The sequence below is a fragment of the Pseudogymnoascus verrucosus genome (assembly GCF_001662655.1).
Source record: "Pseudogymnoascus verrucosus strain UAMH 10579 unplaced genomic scaffold scaffold_4, whole genome shotgun sequence".
NCBI lineage: Eukaryota > Fungi > Ascomycota > Leotiomycetes > Thelebolales > Thelebolaceae > Pseudogymnoascus > Pseudogymnoascus verrucosus.
Window position 1 is genome coordinate 146,479 of NW_017263655.1, and position 19,348 is coordinate 165,826.

The window sequence follows — 19,348 nt, forward strand, 5'->3', positions numbered from 1 at the left end:
TGCCAATGATGAATGATGATAGCTTATAGTCGGTATAGACTATAGACTATAAGTTTGCTTTTGTGGTTGATAATCTATTGTCGGTTGAAGCAAATAATTATCCTGGGTATATTAAATTTATCCTCGTTTTGTGACAATAAAACTAAAACGCCGAAGACGAGATGACTGCAAATCGATGTGGTTTCTATTTTGCACAGACCCCACCCAAATGCCCAAAAACTACTTTCTAAGAAGTAATAGGCTAAAGACGAGAGTTGAGAGTGATATATACCGACATTGTTAGACCATAACGCCTTCCCTTATTAAACCCCACTGCCCAGCATTCCTAGGCGATCAGACTATTCGCAACTAAACCCTCCAACGCCCCCATCCACCATATCCCTTTTGTGCAAGCCTAATTATACCAGTCCTCCTGGCTGCCAGAGCCCCCCATTCTTGGACTATCGTCCAAAGCTGATGCATCATTAATGAAGAAACCCCCCTCTCCACCCACACCGCCCAAGTCCTCCCAATTATCAAACCCGACCGCCAGGCTCGCCTGATCGCGTAGCCACCAATCCTGACCCTCACCCATCGTTCCCTGTCCCCCAAACAACGTCGTTGGACTAACCTGCCTCCCTTGCGATGGACCCGCCATCGCCTGTCGCAGCGCAGCCTGTCCTGGCTGCGACGTGCGTGGGCTGCTGCCTATATTGGGAGGGACGACGTTGAAGAGCCCTGCTGCGGCGCTTCGCAGGTATGGCGCTGTCATGTTCAACCCAGAGTCATCTGCGAGAGACATTGGGATCTGAGCGCCTACCTCTTCCCCTGCGGCCGATACGGGCACGAAGGGCGCTAAGGTCGTGTACACGTTATTATGCGCGCTGCCTGGCGGGTTCGGCGGCGGCACTGATACGGACTTTGTGGCTTTGGGCGCCTCGGGGGAGCCGTAGCCCGGCGGCGAGCCTAGGTTAGATGGGCTCGGGTGCTGTGAGACCTCGGATTTGGGACTGGGGACGTCGGTGGGGGAGAATTTGCCATATTTGGCGTCGGTGCGATGGAGGACGTCGCGCGCTTCTTCTGGGAGCTCAATCTTCCATTTGCGTGCCAGTACGCTTATGATGCTTAGGGTGCGGCGGGCGCAAAGCCAGTCCTCTGCGATCTCTTCGAGGTGCTTGGTGCCATGGATGATATCGCGCTTGGCAGCTTTATCCGGTAAATTGAGTAGGTGGATGGTGCAAGCTGAGTGGACCATATAGACGGCGATGTTGCAAATTTGGCGTAGCCCATAGGTGCGCTTGTATAGACGCATGAGTTTGGAGATGGCGGAGGCAGCCGAAGTACAGAATTTCCGGGGCGAGACGTGGCTGGGAAGAGGAGAGGTCGATGGGTTGTATTTTAGGAACGGGCGGAAAAGATGGATGTACAGGAGATGGAAAAACATGCTGCGGAGTGGTGTTAGTATATACCGAGAGTTAATTGGACAAAAGAGACTTACTGCATAAGTAAAACATTAGGGAGTTGCCCCTCTTTTGACTCGAACTCCTTGGGCAGCTCCTTGCGCCATGCCTCAAGACGAGTATGCAGCTCACTCAACTTCTTGAGCTCGGTCTGCTTCCCCATAGACCGCTCCAGCGTTTGGGGATGATAGAAAAATATTAGTAGGTCGCTACTGATCTCGCACAAAGCTGATATTTGCAATGCAATTGCTCTTGTGCGCGATGGCTGCGAATGCAACTGACTAACCCCAGTATCGGTGTATGGCGACCAAGTGTCACTGTCCTCATCTGGGAAGACGTCGTACTTTGGAGCAGTTATATTTGACGTCGGCAACTGGGGCATGCGTCCAAGGTAGTTGGACCAGCATTTGTCGAACAAATAGCAGCCCCAGAATGTTACTCTTCGTGCATCGATTTCTTTCTCGTCCATTGGCTCCTTGCTGCTAGCCATTCCGCCGGAATCCAGGTTTAGACCCATATCCAACGCCATCCGGAAGCTCATTCCGCTGTATACCCAGCCCTTTGCTTCGCGCCCGCAGCCGGCTTCCCTGAGGGACATTAATGCTAAGGCTTGTACAGTCGTTAATCGTGGCTTCTCATATTCATCATTCTCAACAAATAAGCGCTTGGCTTCTTGGAAGAATGCGTCTCCTTTCGTAGAGGGGTCATCCGGATCCGCACAGCCCGCCGGCGAATTTGTGAAGTGACACCCCAGTGCCAACATTGCGTTGACTAGCAATGCCGAGCAGTATAATGTCCGCTTGGGATTCCCGGGCGGTTTTCCCAGGAGGAAGTCTCGTAGGAAGAGGCTCTTCGATAATGTCGTGAAATATGGATAGTGCCAGCTCAGGTACATATTTAGCAAATGTAGTATGAGCTCAGCGTCCGTCGTAACAGTTGTCCAGCTTAATAATGGCGCATCTTGTTGCTGTAGCGCGTCCGAGCTATCCTCCTCATCATCCTCTGGCGAGAGATATATCAAGTTCGACGTGCCGCCAATGAACCGCACCGACCCATTCTCGATCCTCAATTCGCCCATTTTCCCCGAAAGTTCGTTTTCAAAGGTCGGTGCGACGGTTTGCGAGTATGCACCAATTATGATATCATCATCGTCCTCATCCTCCGCCTTTGCATCGGAGTTCTCCTTTCGGGCGATGGTGTCTGCGACATCGTCTAGGTTGTCGCAGGTGCGTATCTGTCGAACCAAAGCCGAAACATTGTCTTCGGAGGAATTCAGTATCGCTTGCACGATCGTCTGCAATGTCGACTCGCGCGCTTTCAGCGTGTCGGCCTTCTCCTTATACACTCCCTTACGTCGATGGTCGCTATTTGGGTCGTACACGCATTCTGTGACCTCATAGTTAGCGCTGGAGGTCGCGTGGGCAAAAGTAAACACTATATGGAGACTTACCAGTGCCATAGACGCTCGAGCAGGCAGCGCACGACGGCGTATTGCCATCGCACTTTGACTTCCTCCGGCGACAGGCAATGCAGGCCGTGCTCACGCATCGTCGCTTGATAGCAGCGGCGTCGCGACTCGACCGGGACTTCTTCTTCGTCGGCGCGTGAGGCGGCGACTTCCGAGGCTCACTAGAACCATTATCCATATTTAAAGGTGATTCGCGCCGGGTCACCTCGAGAATCTCGCGATCTCCCATCTTGAGTGGGGATGCCGCGACTGCCAGAACACGCTATTGCGCTACTCCTGTAGGTAGTGGGTCGTCAGGGCGATTGTAGATAACCACATGGGTGAATCAGGGGCAAAATATCGATTCTGAGCAGCAGAAAACATAGGAGCAAGGCCTATATCCCCCCTGGGGTGCTTTGGGTTCGTAATCACGCGGCTCAATTCGAGTTGCGTGGTAATCAGAAGTAGCTCATCGAGTTGTCTTAGTAAGGAGTTTGAGGCCGGGAAACGGCAATGACAGGCAGGGCATGGCGATGGGACCATAGGCGATAAGGTAATAAGGTTATCTTATCGCCTACTTTGGTCTCATATATGGCCGATCGGGGTCTGCTCGGCGAATGTTTAACAACACGAGACCGTGTTGTACTGACTGTAAACCGGTCCGAAATCATATTGTACAGTAATATTGTTTTGGAGATTTATTGGGAAACAAAATAGACTGCAGAGAGTGAGGTTGATCCATGGATATGGACCTGGTTTTAAGTACTACGAGCAGTACCAGCACTACCCAAATTGTGGCTATAAACAACCAATCGCAAATAAAGAAAGCGATGATTTCCTATAAGATCGAGCTTCATCCCGTTTTTAGAGAGTCAGCTACCTTCGAGAGTAATTAATTCCTTCCATGGGTTCCATTTGTCGTACTGTGGCTGCCGATCGCCGGCGTATCCGTCGACGACAGAATGCGGGGAATGGCGGGGTCACTGGGGCGTCAGCACAACTTTAACTTCAGATCGTGAGTTTGCATCTTCAACTCCCGCACTCCACAGTCACGAGCCAACCACCCCTCCGACCTCATACCCGGCAGGATACATACCAATTACACGTATCCGACCTTTTCAAACCAATAGTCCACTATCTCAAGGCCACAATTCCAGCGCTTCAAGCATCCAATCCAATCCCAATCTAAAAAACACCCAAAACAAAAACCACCAACCCTAGCAACCAACGGCCAACGGCCAACGGTCAAGAACCAGCAACCAACATCAAGCAAACCAACAACGCACACGACAGCCCAACAACCACAACCATTCCTCCCCTCCGCAAGCTCGCTATGTCCGCCCCGGCCCCCTGGGGCCCCATCCTCCACACCCACCTCACCCATCTCACCCCCCCAACCTTCACCCTCAGCACACTCCACCACACACCATCCCTCACACCGCCCTACAGTCCCCGTGCACGAACCTGCGTATTCCGGGGAATGTTCGGGTCCGGCCCACGCGGCGCCGCGAAGGGTCCACAGACGGCCAGTTCCGACTTACTCACCTTCACGACGGACGTGCGGTCGGCTAAGGTCCCCGATTTACTCGGCCCGGGACAGGAGGATAGGAGGGCGAGTGGTGGAGGAGGGAGGGTGGAGCTTGTGTTCTGGGTGAAGGAGGTGAATATGCAATGGCGCATACGGGGAGATGGGTGGGTTCTTGGGCCGGATGTTGGGGGTAGGGGAGAGGGTGCAGAAGCTGTGAAGGAGGCGCTTAAGGGGAGGCTGGGGGAGGTTGGGGAGGAGTGGGGGTGGGAGGGGGAATGGGAAAGGCAGTTTGAAGGGATGGGGAGGGAGTTGAAGAAGGGGTTGGCGGGGCCGCCGCCGGGGGAGGTGAAGAAGGGGGTTGAAGGGGGGGAGTTTGATGAGGAGAAGGCGAAGGGGAATTTTAGGCTTGTGGTTGTGAGGCCAGCGGAGGTGGAGTGTGTGGATCTTACGGACCCTGAGAGTTCGAAGAGGTGGATATATACGTTTGTGGAGGGGGAGTGGAAGAGGGAGGAACTGAACCCGTGAGAATCTTGACTACTTGAAGATTGGAAAGGGGGAGCTGACAGGAGGCGAAGTGGATTAGGGAGAACCATGCGACTCGGGAGCTTGTAGACAGCTGAGGTGGAACAGCAATGCATATGAGAATCAGGGGGTTAGGGGCTCCAAGACATCCACGGGACAAGGACGACTGGTGAATAATGGCCTGGTCTTGCACCGGAGAAATAATATGTGAGACCCTGAGGTTGAGGATGTAGAATTGGCAGCTAAAGCCGCCAGACCAAAATAGAGCATCTGGGCGCCTGTTTTTGCAACTCACTCTTCTAGACCACCGAGTCTCCCACAAGGGCGCCACTTCATCTACACAGCTTGACAATAGGGCCTTTGAACGTTACGCTACGAGTCTGATTTGGAGCCACTGGCATGACGACAGTAGCTCGCATAATGTACAGTACAAACCGCCTGTGCATTATGTAGTCCGACCGGATTAGGCTAATATCATCACTCAAGCGAGACACACATCCTTTCCGCAACCGGTGGGCGCTCGAGCTTCGACAGCCCAGGAGTGGCACGGGACGTTGTTGGCGCGGGATGCAACACTGGCAGACGTGTCTGTGGTTGGTCGTACCGAATTTCGCCGTAGGAATGTGGGAGTTGAGGCGTGGAGACAAGGGTTTCCAGGGTCCTCATGGGAAATCGAGAGCTCCTCACGAGTTGGATTATGGATAGAGGAAAGATTGGCGGCTCGCTTCTGTGGTGATGATACACGCAAATTCTTCAGCGGCGGGGAAGAGTGAGAGGCGGTGTATGGGTATTTGGAGAGGAGCATGGCTGTGGTTCAATGGCGCGCAAACCAGTGGAGTTGCGTCAGAAAGCGAGAGGGAGGCCTGCACTCACATATGCAGTCTTGAGGCCCTGTTCTCACATATGCAGTCGTGACTCGTCATTTTGGCCGCCAGTGGTAGTCTTGGGGCCTCTGCTGGCTGTGAACCTCGTTCTGCAGCGCCCGTGCTGTAGAAGTACAGTGCCCGAGTACACTCGAATACCGTGTGGGCGCAAACCGGCACAATTCTACGGAGTAGTAAGTACCTTGGCGATGCAGGAAGGGTTGGAGAAAAGAGGAGGTGTGTGGCGATCTGTTCGCTAGGATCGGGCGGAAGGGTTCCCCGATCACGCTTGTTCTTGCCCGTCAGTCGCTGTTTCTACAGATGGCGCACACGATTTCTCTTGATTTTCTCAGCCGCTCTTTGTGCGGAGACTGGCGAGAAGAAAGGGCAAGATCTGAGATTGATGAGATACGGGGATAAAGGTCTCGGCGCTGCTGTGCAACAGGGAGATAAATTGACGGCGGGCACCCCGAGGCCTTGTGCGACAAGAAAAGTGTTGGTGCCATTAAAACACTCTATTTATGTGTGCGCCTTAGCCGCTGAGACTGGGGTGTCTTCATCAGATATGCGGGCGGATGGCACAGCGATATCGTGCTGGCAACATGTGCCGTTAGTATTCGCAACGGGGCGCACTTAGCTTCGGAACCTCGTGTGGATGGGTATGGTCCGCCAAGTACTGGAGTGGTTCTTCGCGTGGTGGGGATGTGATGCGCATCATCTGCACACTTCGAGTCTCTGGCCAAGAATATCTGCTTCCTTCTTGTGTTTCGAGTTTGCCGATGCAGTTGGCCCTCGCAGGCAGTTCATTGGGCATCATGGAGCGAGCGAGGTTGGACGGATACGTGTTCTCCAACGACGTTAGAAGCGCGCGAGGGCTTTTGGAATCAAGTGAGAAAACCGCTCATGGCCATGATGTACAGCATACACGGCCAACGAGTGTGTAATATGTGCAATGCTACGTCGAGTGCCCATGAGGCCTATGAGACGAGAATCGCTCGTGTGCTGTAGCGTGGCAAAGGCGCACCTGCTAGGGAGACTCACACTGCGGGCCGTCGCGATGGGCTTCGGTTTAGCAGGCTATAGTACACAGTACGTACATGAGATGTAAGACTGGCCCACTCAGCACGGCTTCTTACTGTACCAGTACCGGGAGAGACAAAGGAAGGGGGGCATTTGGCTGCCATGTCACCGTTTCTAATATACGCGATTATCATGGTAAGCTTCGTATATTGCTCGTCTAGCCTGTCCCGTAGATCACAGTTCATGGGAGAAGAGGGTAGAATAGAGAGTATAGAGTATAGAATATAAAATATAGAATATACCTTGAGTATGGAGAACACATCATAGCTAAAGGGGGGGGGGAGCGGGTTAGAAGCATACAGACGTATAGACATACATATTCGTGCATACCTCGTACATACGATACGCATGGCAACATGGCAACGTATGGCAGGTATAGTAGGAATAATAGGAATGGCAGGCAATTAATATGAAGCTATGTATGTATTCTATGCTATAGTTGTATATTCTACTCTATTATAGTACGTCAATGGAGAAACATCGCCGTAGATCCTCTCCCTCCTCCACTTCAAACATCCTTCTTTGCCCGGCTACGAGAGGTATTTGTGGTTGGCCCATAATCGTTCTCTTCGTACCGGTGACATACACAGAGTCTCCCATATGATTCCCTGCGAAGTACTGCTGTAGAGTACATAACATCATAATCGACTACCTACTCTACCTACTCGACAGTCATACCATACATAACCCCTCACAACCCCCCCGAAGTGCGACAAAATTCTCGACTACAGTCTTTCTAGACGTTTAATCTCTGCTTTCTCCTCTTCCTCCACCATTTCCTCCACTCTCGTCGTCGCTTCCTTCTATACACCTTCGAGAATCAGCGTCGAGTGGGGACTGTTGGGAAATTACCCTTCATAGTCGGATATTATTGTTCGTGGCAAGTGACTTAGACCGAAGCTTGCCAAGCACCACCGGACAGGGCGAACTCCACGCCAAGCAGCGATCACTCCGGCAGGGTGAGAGACAGCACCTCTGTGCAACCGAACCTCAACCTCCCCAACGGCCAACACAAACTTCATACTCCATACCGTCAGTTTCAAATCACCGCCTCGCTTCTACCGGAAATATATGCGCGTCTAAAGAGACATGGCCTCTTCGTAAGGGCGTGCCTCCTGCAGCAAGCTGGACATTCGAATCCCCGTTATACCACAACAACATCTGCGATCCAACGACGTCAGCGGGACTTATTGTCCCTTTTTCAACAAACACGATAGCAAAGCGAGAGGTCCATAGCAGCATTCAGCATGGATCCGCTCAATAACCTTGTCAAGTCGATACCCGACTGGCAGGTTCTCCTCGATGACCTCAATGGCAAGATAGCAAGGCGACAGGGCGAACTGGCCGAGGCCGAGAGCAGCAGACCCTCGACGCGCTCATTACGGAATAAGGGTTCTGCGGAGTCCCTACGCCCGAAAGACGACAACGATGTCATACCAGAGGATATCGAGATTGCCATGGATTCTACTACTGATACCCCCAATACAAATAATGATACCGCAATCCCTACAATCACCCTACCCGCCAACGGCAAGGCACTATCACCACCGAAAGTCGACAACTCCCCACGAACTCCCCAACGCGACACACCTAATCGCCTCCGCGGGGCCTTCGCAAAGGGTCTCCCCGCACTCACACCACCCGTCCTCCGCAAGCGCAAGACCGAGTCTCTAGCCTCCGCTGAATCAGGGAAGCCGAAACACAGGACGCGCTCCATGATAATCGTCTACTACGACTCGGCAGTGCAGAGCGACTTTGAGGCCCTCGTCAAGCACATCAGCGCCTCTCGCAACTCCATGCGCAAGGGTAAGATGGCCGCACGGATGGCGAGCATGCGCATGATGGCTGATCTGGAGTCATTGGGCGATGAGCTGGAGCCGGAGTTGAAGGTGGATGATACCCCAGCGGCTGCTGTGGGGGCCATTGCAAATGGCTCTACTAGTAGCCCGAATGCGATGATAGCTTCTGTTTCACCCGGTGACGATGATGACGAGGGGCTGCCGTTGCCGGCGTTGAATTTCGTATCAACACGTCGCATGGGGCCGATGAGGGAATTGTCGTCTAACAGAGCTCTTCGTGCGGGACCAGGGGCGCCAGGCGTGAGACGCGCCGGGCAAGGCCCTCCTGGTGGCGGAGCATCCTCAAGGATATCTGCGTTGGGCTCGAGTATATTCGACGAGCTGGACAGTGGACTTGAGTGGTGCCAGAGCATGTGCGAGCATGCTGCCCACCAGTTCCTGCGTGATGGACAGTGCACCTCGGAGATCGAAGGGATCAAATCACGACTGCAAGAGGTGTGGGATAGGGCTGAAGAAGAAATTAAGGCAGAAGGGAAGGGAGCGGAAGTTGGTACGGACAAGGACCCGAGCAAGACGACGGACCGGAAAGCTGACTATGTCAGAGCGGGTGATAAAGATGGAGCTACTGCCCCTACTTCCACCGCTACATTGAAGCCGGAACCCCAGTTGCCACGGACTTTAAAGCAGATCCAGATCAGGAAGGAAGCAGAGAAGATGTTTGAGAAACCGGAAAAGCCAGCACAAAAGCCGGCTCAAAAGTCATTAGAAAAACCCACGGAAAACTCGCCTAAGGGGCTGGAAGTGAAATCCCTGGAAAAAGATGGCGGATCGGCCATCGAAGTCGACGATGTTCTAGAAGTAGACGACGATGCGATGGAAGCAGATGAGGTGGATGAGGATGCCTACAGGAAAGAGTACGCCGCCATTATTGCGCGGAACTCGAACTATCGACGACGTCCAAACGTCCGTTGAAGCTCCAATTTCAGCCAACAAGGCTTATGAATTGAGCAATGGGGGGCAAGATATTTTGCGATGATCGTTAGAATTGGATCGAATCTTGCCCCTTTCACGAGAGAGAGCGAGTTAGCGAGCGATTTTTGTTGCATGGGAGAGCGTGGCATTGTTTTTTTGGGCATCCGGCGTCCCGTATATTTACGTGAGGCATTATCATATTTATAGTGATTGATCACTTGGAGTTCAAGGAGGCTGAGGTGGAGCGCTCATCTTTATTGGGCCAGAGAGAGAGACAGGATTACCATCCATAGATTTAGTAACTTCACAAACAACCATACGAACCGTTCCAACCGTTCCAACAGTTCCCAACGTACCCTTGCTCTGCTGAACTGCGCCGTACCTGCACGAGGCCCGAGACAGTTATTTGTCGCATGATATTATTATGGAATTGGGATTATCGGCGGTGGGGGTCGCGTGGGGGGCACTACAACGCTATTAGTGAGCAAACCCCACCCTCATGCGCCCGACGGGGAGCCTCGTTCATTGGGGTCGAGCGCCCCCTGAGTCTCTCAGCCCGAAGGAGGCCGTGAATCCCCCCCCCTTTCTCTCCCAGGCCGCCCCCGAACGACCCGAACGGGCCCCAATTTCCCGCTCGGCGACGCCTAAAAAAACGGTCACAAGCTGGGTTAGTTAGGCTTCTAGATGGATTCTAGATACCCTAGGGCCGATCCCAAGGGTTCTCAGACGGACGCTGGCGGTGCGACGCGAGGGAAAAGTGTGGAGAGTGGGAATGTTTGGTGGTATTTTGTGTTTTGGCGCCCGGTACTGGGGAGATTGCAGTCCGTAGCCTTGCCAATTAAGCTTTTTTTTTGCGTGGGGTTTCGCTGATGTAAGTCGGGTTTTGTGTGGGGGGCGAAGACCGGACCTAGCCAGACGAGGCGCTGTAGATTACTGAATGGGCGTCCCGGGTTCCTTTCGCCGATCGAGTGAACGCGACTCGTCTTTTGCCCTGTACACCGATAATTCCTTCTGAGGGCTAGATTCGAGCACAGGGCGTCGACTTTGTAAGAATTCTGTTGTTTGCGGAGGATGGTAAAACCGGGTCTTGCCACTTTTGTCGTTCCGGCCTGGCCCTTATATGGTCGGCTTGTCCTCGAACTGTGAAGAAAGGTTGGCTGGACGGACTGAAGATCTCTGAAATATTGGAAAGTTCTATGCCAGATATTGCCATACGATAAGCAAGCAACATGCCTGACAGCGTAAGCTACTTAACTGCACACTAGCCTATACTTGACGAATGCCGGGCAGAATCCACGAGCAAGCCCACTAACACCGCACCGTAGGACAAGGCCAATCTGGCTCGCATCCGCGACAACCAAAGGCGGTCCCGAGCGCGCCGGAAGGAGTACCTCCAGGAACTCGAAGGCCGACTCCGGCAATGCGAACTCACGGGTGTCGAAGCCAGCTCCGAGATCCAGGGCGCGGCGCGCAAAGTAATCGAAGAGAACCGGCGCTTACGTCTGCTCCTTGCCCAACATGGCTTGAGCCCCGACGACGCTAGCGATGACGATGGCAGCCAGCAGTGGTCGTCGAATACACCGAGAAGCGATGATGCGCAGGCTCTAGAGACACTTCTTAACATTCGCCGATGGAAGTGCAGCGAGACGCAGGGGTCGCCGCCAGAGACGGGGCCGACGTCTACGATGCCTGGTGAACAGAATATCGATATGGTCGCTAGCCCACCCGCGGTGCAGGCGGCGTGGATGCCATCGCCGGAGAGCATGGAGGAACGGGGAGCGGAACAGCTTGAGAACTCGGGTTTGGGTCTGAACACATTACAAACGGGATGGGCGGCATCACCGGATGATATTCAGTACCAAGGGCTTCAGAAACTAGGCCGAGAATCCGACCCTTGTACACCGGTATCTTCGTACAGCTTTTCGAATCAGTGCTGTGGAGGAAATAGCTGCACTTCTAATCCGAGAGAGCAACAGGCGCCAATTCAACAGCAGCCTCAGCTACAGCCTGGAGGGCTGCTCGGAGCAATTAATATGTTGGGTCCTATGTCGACTCACGAGGAACAAAGAAAAGCCTTCGACATCGCAGTCCAGGCCCATATTGACCCAAACCAATACCGCTACCTCCAGCAACTACAGGCTCTCTATGACCCCTCCAAAGCTCTCTACAACCCATCCATGTCTGTATACCAGCAACCCCAACCTCGTCAAATTCAGCTTCCAGTACGACCTGGCCCTTCGTTCCAAACACCACCATACGTTATCGGCCCTCCTAGAAGTACACCAAGTGCCCAGGCTATTGGGACGAATAGCTGCATCTATGCCACCGACATGATTACCGCGATGGCAACCGAAGCTCTGCCATCGGATGTCCGAACCGATCTTGGATGCTCACCACAATGCAGCACGGACTGCGAAGTGAGCAACCACGTCGTTTTCGATGTCATGGACCGGTACTCTGGTATGGGACGTTGATGCCCTTTTCGTTACTTTTATTTTGTGCCGCATTCGATGATACCCCGTGAGATTATTTGGTTCTGTCTTTTTTCCCATGTAGGACAATTTGTGGCGTTTTTTTGTTTTGCATTCCACAAGAGTCTTTGTTTGTTTGTCCGGCCGCAATTGCATCTTGAATTCCTTCCAAATATTAGATGCGGCGGGGGATATTGTACGATGCGAAAACAATGATGTGAAATGAAATGAAAGAAAGTTGAATTCCGCCTCCGATGTTTTTGTGGGACAAAGGCTCTCCGGATGCGAATGTGCCTTTGTTCGAAATTGCTGAATTGGACGAATGGCGCCGCCGAGGGCTTACGCTTCCGGCGACAAGGAGCGTAGCAAGGCCTCCTTTGTCCGTGAAATGGGTTCCAAAACCCTTGATAATTTCTTGGTGACGGCGAGAGAATATTGATTATTGCGACTTGGACTCGGTGGAGCTACGAAATTACCCTAATCATATTATAACCTCTATACTTGCAAGGTAAGTCTACAGATATGAAGCTGCGTTGCCCAGGACGACCATTGCGTGGCCTGGTAGGTGAACAAACTGACTTTTATACCGTTTAGATGGCGGCTCAAGCGCCAAACGTCGATCCGGCCGATATGACGGATGTTCTTGACCCTCGATTTGCAACGCCTTTTAACCGAATCTATGATATAAACAGACGACTGGAGGCAGTTAGATTGTATGGGACTGAGGCGGTGTTTGCCCCCATGCCCACGTTTTTCAACAGTGACGACAATCAGCAGCCGCCTGACGGACCTGCAGACGATGACTTCCATGAGTACGAGGTTGATCCTTGGGGGCGCCCAAGGGAATCATTGCTGCCAGGGGAAAATCCATTTGCCGACCTTCTTGTAACTCGGAACCAAGCCGATGATAGAAGGAACACCGACCTTGGAGAGCTCCCACACTTCGGAAATTTCGGCCCGTACTTTCGAAAAGTGAACGCCGTGGGAAACCTAGCAGGCAAATTCGTAGCCCCAAAGCATGTTGGTGCTAGATACGACATTACTCCGTTAATCGACGAGAAGCTGAAAACTGATCCTTTGGCATTGAACCCTGATTTTGACGATTGGAGGAGAGAAGTCGAGTTTCAATTTGGAGAGAAGCCACCGCTGCCGCCTCCCAGTCTTGGGCCCGCTCCGGATCCCGGAGACGCTTCTTTTGACTTCAGTAGCCTCGCAATAATACTCAATAATAGGAGGGTCCAACCACTGCTTGTCCCTCACCCAAGTATCCGTTCTCCGCTCGCCCCCCAAAAAGGCACAGATGAGGAGATGAATGCGGATATGGAGCGCATCAATTCCCTGTCGGTGGAACTTAGCTCGTCATGGTGGATTGCCAATATCTTGTGGTGTATGGGCGAGGACGACACTTCTTTGGCTAGGACAAGTGCCATGATGAGGGAAGGCGTCTGCCCTCCAGAGGTGTTTCCATATTACGTGGACCCGAACACCATGGAGAAAGTGGAAAAGTGCGATTACGTATCGGGGCCACTGGCCTTATATGTGCCATTTCGCGTTGTCTACGGCAGCCCTGACCCAACGGAGAACACCTTTTGGGTTCCGAAGCTGAAGGGCGTGGATGGGTCTGCGATGAGGTTCATGCGGCCGCCGTTTCCAGAATATTGCACACTAGACACACGATTCGCTCCGGTTCCGGTAAGTCTATAGTCGTGATAGTGCTGGAAGGAGTTTCAATGCACGTGTACTATTATTAAAGGCAATAAGCTGATATAATACAGGTTCTTCAGTCTACGGTCTTGCCAGAACGACATGACATAGGCCGTCCGGAACTCAAGCTCTGGGATGGTATCCCTGGGCGCACATTCCGTTTACCGCCGTACTTCTGGCCAGATGAACTGAGAGACAGTCACCTTGATGGCGAAGACCGACCCTTCGCCGTTGATATACGTCGCATCCCTGTAAAACGTCCAGCTGGCAACACACAGACCCAGCCCCAGCCACCGCAACCTTTCAGACCAACGCGACGTCTGAACACAGTTTATCGAGACCGCACCAAGGTCCCTCAAAATCCGCAGAGAATATACAATCCGGGCACACATACTCCAACACACAACAGTAGGCAAACCCACGGGCCAAATCAACTGGGAGGCAATGTGGAAGAAGATGATAATTCCCCAAGCTTCCTCCAGGACGAGTTCGAATATGACCTACAGGGGGACGTATGGGGTCCAATCGGCGGATTCGAAGGCCGGGACTATGAATCTGAGCGCCAAAAGGACCACGATAGATGGTACCGCTACTTCCTCATCAACAACGATCCCTGGGATCGAACTATCATTGTCAATGGCGTGCAAGTAAAGCCAGGTGCGGTTGCTGGGCCGCTCCCTGCATTTGCCATGCTTGAGCTTGATGGCCAGGCAGCGTTTTGGTTCGGCGTTGGAGGCCGAAATTATGATCCTAACACCGCGCCGCCCACTGAGAAGAGGGCGGCGGAGAACGAGGCTCCTGGAGATGGAAACCGGGGCAAAGTTCAACGACTAATACCCAGACCGTGGTCTCCGGGCCAAGAAACAGGAGGAACATACCAGGCTTTTATAACGATAACTTTACCGACTGGAACCTCCCCGCTGCCGTCCCCTGCTACTGCTACGGCTGCGGTGTTTGAAAACTTGCAAATTGGCCAGACTCAGAACCAGCCTCTTCGGAACCAGCCTGCTCAGAACCAGCCAGCTCAGAACCAGCCTGTTAAGAACCAACCTGTAGCGCCGGAGCCTTTTGGGGGCTTCAGGGCAGATGCACCGGAGTTTGTACCGGGTTCTTCAGGCGGTCTAGTGGGGTTAGGATTGCTAGGGTTGCGAGGAGGAGCAGGCACGGAAGATGATCTAGATCCTGTGGGCAGTGGAGCTAGTGCGGCGCGACCTGCCGCCAAACGGCGGACTGATCCGGCAACCGACGAGAACATCGAGAAAGCGATGGGAGAGGCGGCTCGCCAAATGGCACTGGCACATGCTGCGGCTGGTGCATTATTGGCAGGTGGCACTCCGCAACAGGAGAGTACTGGGACTCCGCAACATATCGGCAGTGGGACTACACAAAATACCAGCACTGAGACTGCACAAAATACCAGCACTGAGACTACAAAAAATACCAGGGCTGCGACTACACAAAATACCAGGGCTGCGATTTCACATCTTTTCAATTTGATTCCATATCAATTCACTCCTGTGGCTCTACAGCCGATGAATACGAGGGCTCCACAATATATGACTACTGAGACTCCGCCATATATGAATGCTGGGGCACTAGAGAGCCTGCTGGAGCGTTATGGGATCTGCGTCGACCCTTCGTGGGATAAGGCAAGATTGCTTAATGAACTGTTAAAGGTAAAGATACCACTTTACCAATCCGCAGAGAGAGCTGACAACCAAACAGAAGTAGCCCAAGCCGAAAGAAAAGCTCGAGCTCGAGCTCGCGCAGAACGCATGATATCTACTGTTTCGGAGAATAGCGAGCTCGAGCAACGGCATATGTGCGAAGGCCTTGGTATCATTATCAGCCCCGAATGGAGTCCGGCGCGAATAAGGGAGGAGATTGCGAGGTTATACGAGACGGCGTATCAGGAATTGATGAGCAACAACAACGCAGCAACAGAATATGAGGCAGCTATGGGGCTGCTGGTGGATAATAGCGAACCAAAGAAGCCTCCCGACGCAATCAGTGTCCTCTTCTTTCTCGCGAGCAGATATATGTATCGACAAAGAAGCGGGGCCGGGCTCAAAGCCATGTGTGAGAAATACTGTATCGACGTCAATAGCACTTGGGATTCGGAGAGGGTCATCGTTGAGATTCTACGAGCTGTGGAGTGGCAACGTCAGGTAGAAATAGCCCGAGCGGCCGCCGACGAAACTTCGATATTAGCTAGTATAGCTGCAATCACCGCTATTGATGCCGAAACAGACCGCATCCGAGCTAAAATGGCCGAAATGGTAAAGGTAGCGAAGGAAAAAGCAGGTCGAATACTGATCGACCTTACGGGTAGCCCAACGCGGGTTGACGGCCCGACTGTGATTGACCTTACGGGTAGCCCAACGCGGGTTGACCTCATACATGGCCCGACGCCGACTGACCTTACGGGTAGCCCGTGACTATGCTCCAGCTAGTGCAGAGAAGGTGCGAGGGGTGGGGAGGTGAAGAAGGGAACCCTAGAGGGCAATTATGCAGCATATTGTGAGGGTGAGATTCGGTTAGGGGGGTCATGGTAGATGGGTCTGCAAGTTGGAGTTTGATTTAAGTAGAACAATCGTTTTGGTATCATAGTATGTATGCATTTCTTACCCATATCCCGCCTACGCCGTGAATACCGACTCGCCTCATGCCCGTAAAATTCATCAAGGTTCATAAGCACACCCACCACACAACTCCCCATCCCAAATCACATCCCCCATCTTCAAATAACATGAATAAAGGCCCCTTATGCCCTCACAAGAAATATTCAACTTGAGGCTTTTTAGCAGGCATGCCTCGGGAATCTTGCGGAGCGGCTTGAAACACTCGGTATCTCCTCGCTGGCCCTGGGTTAAGGCTCACGGCGTTCTCATCCAGATCCCCCTGCTGCAGGGCGGCACTGCGGCCGACCTCGCCGTTACTCCTCGCCAACACCCCGTCCCCGCCGCCCCCATCCTCGCCGAGCTCCATAATAGCCGCCACGTTCCCGCAGCGGTAGCAGTAGTTCGGCGCGGACCAGACCGTGACGATGGTGTTGTCGAACATCTCTTTGAAACCCTCCATAACAAGCTGATGCGCACGCGCAATCATCGAGATGTTATTCGCGTGGTTGAAGTTCTGCACCGTGCTGGCACCGAAGAGGAAGCCGGCTCCACGTGGCGAGAGACCCCAGCCCTGGATGTCCTCCGGGTCGGACCACAGAAGATCACACATGGAGCCCTCGTGCGGGACTTCCTGCTTGCGGTCGATGAGGCGGATCTTGTCGAGCGTTTCGGCGAGGGGGCTGAGCCCGCCGTGCACGCAGAATACGGCCGTGGAATTGTTACCGGAGGTTCCGTTGCTGTGAGCTGAGGCGCCGGAGCCGGGAGGGCCGGTCTTGGTTGGTGTAGTAGAGGCGGTAGGAGTGCGCACAAGGACGTCGTTTCGTTTGCTGCCCTTCCGAGGGAAACGGTGGAGGATGCCGCCCTCTGAGTTGAGGACTTCAATCTCGATGTCTGCCTCATCATAATCTTCGGTGTTGGTTATTTCCGGGGCTTGTGGGCGGATGGGGATCTTGTCGTTGGGCTGCAAGGTGGCGGAGGCGTTGAGGACGATCGCACCCAGGGCAAGGTAGTCAAAGACGTCGCAGCAGTAGCGCCACACGTTTGCGGAACCGTATTTGCGCAGGCACTCATCATAAAAGCCGTATACGGTTGTGATCTGGCGCGACTCATGGTTTCCACGGATGAGCGTCATCCGGTCTGGGTATCGGACTTTGAGGCAGAGGAGAAGCAGGAATGATTCGAGACTGTAGAAACCACGGTCGACAAAGTCGCCCATAAAGAGGTAGTTTGTGTCCGGAACGTCGCCACCAACTCGAAAGAGCTCCATGAGATCGTGAAACTGGCCGTGGATATCGCCACATATCTATTCCTGTCAGTTGGTGTGGATATGAAATTGTGTCGCGAAGACATACCGTCACAGGTGCGGTGACTGTTACAACATTTCCCTCCTCCACCAACAGCTCTCGCGCCTTATAGCATAATTCCCTGACCTGTGATTCTGGTATTGGCCGACATTCCCGCAGCTGTGCAATAGCCCTAGGCCCTGGTTAGTTTCGCCTTTGATGCGTTGAAGAGCAAAAACCCACTTATCCAAGTCGCTCATCTTGTATTGTCTTTGGGGGTTGGACCGCGCAGGTCGCGCCTCCTATCTGGAATGTTTGAAGCGCGTGTCTACTTCAATGCTACAACACAGCTGGACGTTGAGGTGCTGAAAGTTGGCGTAGGATAGCCCACAGATTCGAATCGGGGCGCTCTATCGATGTGCACAGTGTGCGACAGGGTCAAATAAGGCGTTAAATGGCAATATTGTTAGGTTTCTGTATAGTTCCCGATATTATGGCAAAGTAAAGAGTTGCATAAACCCAATAAATTCGTTCCTGTCGTGCGCCAATTCAGTTCCTGGATGCTGTGTGATATGTCGATCTAAAAGTTCCCAGCCCACGACATTCGCGATAATGGATGCCGGGGTGCTAGCTTGTGATTACGCTAGCCGGATCTAACCTCAGACCATCTCCGTGTGGAGAAATTTATAGACACCCCTCCATTCGAACCATTGCGGCCCAATTCGACAATCGCTCACCTCTGTCAATTCCTCGCTGATATAGGCAAAGCCGGTTATTAGTGTAAGAGCCTCGTTTGTCCCAGCGACCAATGCTAAACCCTCCAGCAGCTGGATGCCTTTCTCCACGGACTGAATTCTCGCGTCTCCGCCCTCGCCGGCACGCCCACAATGCCGCCCCATCTACACCCGCGCTCGCGGATGACCTCCTCAATATTCGTTACGACCCTCTTCGCCAGCTTTGCCGTCGTTACATTACCACATATCCTGCCGTGTCCCGCGCCCCGGGTGGCATACACAGAGGGGGAAATATGTCCGGATGGGAAGAGGAGGCGGAGGAAGAGGTGCGCTCCTGAGGTTGCTACGGACGGCTTAGTCAAGGAGGGGCAGCCATGTTTGACAACTGTAGCTGTTGGAGGAGGCGAAGACCTCGAGGAGATTGTGGGGACAAGGGAGAAGAGGGAATGCCCGATACCGAAACCAGGGGGGACTATGGGGAAAATACTTGCATTTACCGGGATAGGAAGCAATACAGATGGATCTGGAGGGACACGACCATCGTCATAACGAATATATGGAAGGATAGAGTGTATATAAGATGTTGGATATTAGAAGGCCGACATACGAGGCTTGGGGGCAGAACTGGGGCGCAGAATTGGCAGAAGACCAAGATGTACGGACGGGTTACGGAACAACTGTATACCAACAAATACCTGTGTTATAACACAAGAAGAGCATCAACTTAGTCATATGTTGAAATTATCAAACAGCAACAAGATTCCCACCATGTGAGAAGACCAAAAGCGCAATAGTGTGCCTCAATTGAACAAGTGAGGTTTTGAAAGACGGCAGGGTCAAATAGCTGTTGTTATAACAGCAAGTATTTGGTAAAGTATATACAGT

General features: G+C 52.9%; 8 protein-coding genes across 8 annotated transcripts; 5 read left to right on the plus strand and 3 right to left on the minus strand.

The window, feature by feature from the left end:
• Positions 1-3: 3 nt before the first annotated feature.
• On the minus strand, positions 4-3,366 carry NIT4 (Nitrogen assimilation transcription factor nit-4). The gene is made up of 3 exons (XM_018270928.2): positions 2,890-3,366; positions 1,478-2,825; positions 4-1,424 (listed from the first exon to the last, which is right to left on the minus strand). Exons 1-3 carry the CDS (start codon positions 3,134-3,136, stop codon positions 395-397), a joined length of 2,625 nt encoding a protein of 874 aa, XP_018134251.1. The 5' UTR covers positions 3,137-3,366; the 3' UTR covers positions 4-394.
• Positions 3,367-3,883: 517 nt separating this feature from the next.
• VE01_01407 (uncharacterized protein) lies at positions 3,884-7,156 on the plus strand. The gene is made up of 2 exons (XM_018270929.2): positions 3,884-4,935; positions 4,990-7,156. Exons 1-2 carry the CDS (start codon positions 4,220-4,222, stop codon positions 5,024-5,026), a joined length of 753 nt encoding a protein of 250 aa, XP_018134252.2. The 5' UTR covers positions 3,884-4,219; the 3' UTR covers positions 5,027-7,156.
• VE01_01408 (uncharacterized protein) lies at positions 5,418-5,741 on the minus strand (the record flags this gene model as incomplete). Its single annotated transcript, XM_018270930.1, has 1 exon — positions 5,418-5,741. One exon carries the CDS (start codon positions 5,739-5,741, stop codon positions 5,418-5,420), a length of 324 nt encoding a protein of 107 aa, XP_018133990.1.
• Positions 7,157-7,388: 232 nt separating the features above from the next.
• Positions 7,389-9,978, plus strand: VE01_01409 (uncharacterized protein). Its single transcript, XM_018270931.2, has one exon. The coding sequence runs from the start codon at positions 8,127-8,129 to the stop codon at positions 9,648-9,650; it is 1,524 nt and encodes a 507-aa protein (XP_018133991.1). The 5' UTR covers positions 7,389-8,126; the 3' UTR covers positions 9,651-9,978.
• A 901-nt stretch (positions 9,979-10,879) lies between these two features.
• On the plus strand, positions 10,880-12,124 carry VE01_01410 (uncharacterized protein; the record flags this gene model as incomplete). The annotated part of the gene is made up of 2 exons (XM_018270932.1): positions 10,880-10,891; positions 10,976-12,124. The coding sequence occupies 2 exons, from the start codon at positions 10,880-10,882 to the stop codon at positions 12,122-12,124; spliced, it is 1,161 nt and encodes a 386-aa protein (XP_018134152.1).
• A 319-nt stretch (positions 12,125-12,443) lies between these two features.
• VE01_01411 (uncharacterized protein) lies at positions 12,444-16,263 on the plus strand (the record flags this gene model as incomplete). Its single annotated transcript, XM_018270933.1, has 3 exons — positions 12,444-12,539; positions 12,716-13,813; positions 13,897-16,263. 3 exons carry the CDS (start codon positions 12,444-12,446, stop codon positions 16,261-16,263), a joined length of 3,561 nt encoding a protein of 1,186 aa, XP_018134151.1.
• Positions 16,264-16,392: 129 nt separating this feature from the next.
• On the minus strand, positions 16,393-18,297 carry VE01_01412 (uncharacterized protein). Its single transcript, XM_018270934.2, has 3 exons — positions 17,973-18,297; positions 17,799-17,922; positions 16,393-17,749 (listed from the first exon to the last, which is right to left on the minus strand). Exons 1-3 carry the CDS (start codon positions 17,987-17,989, stop codon positions 16,598-16,600), a joined length of 1,293 nt encoding a protein of 430 aa, XP_018134154.1. The 5' UTR covers positions 17,990-18,297; the 3' UTR covers positions 16,393-16,597.
• Positions 18,298-18,437: 140 nt separating this feature from the next.
• On the plus strand, positions 18,438-19,217 carry VE01_01413 (uncharacterized protein). Its single transcript, XM_018270935.2, has 2 exons — positions 18,438-18,509; positions 18,554-19,217. The coding sequence occupies exon 2, from the start codon at positions 18,617-18,619 to the stop codon at positions 19,010-19,012; it is 396 nt and encodes a 131-aa protein (XP_018134153.1). The 5' UTR covers positions 18,438-18,509; positions 18,554-18,616; the 3' UTR covers positions 19,013-19,217.
• The last annotated feature ends 131 nt before the right edge of the window (positions 19,218-19,348 follow it).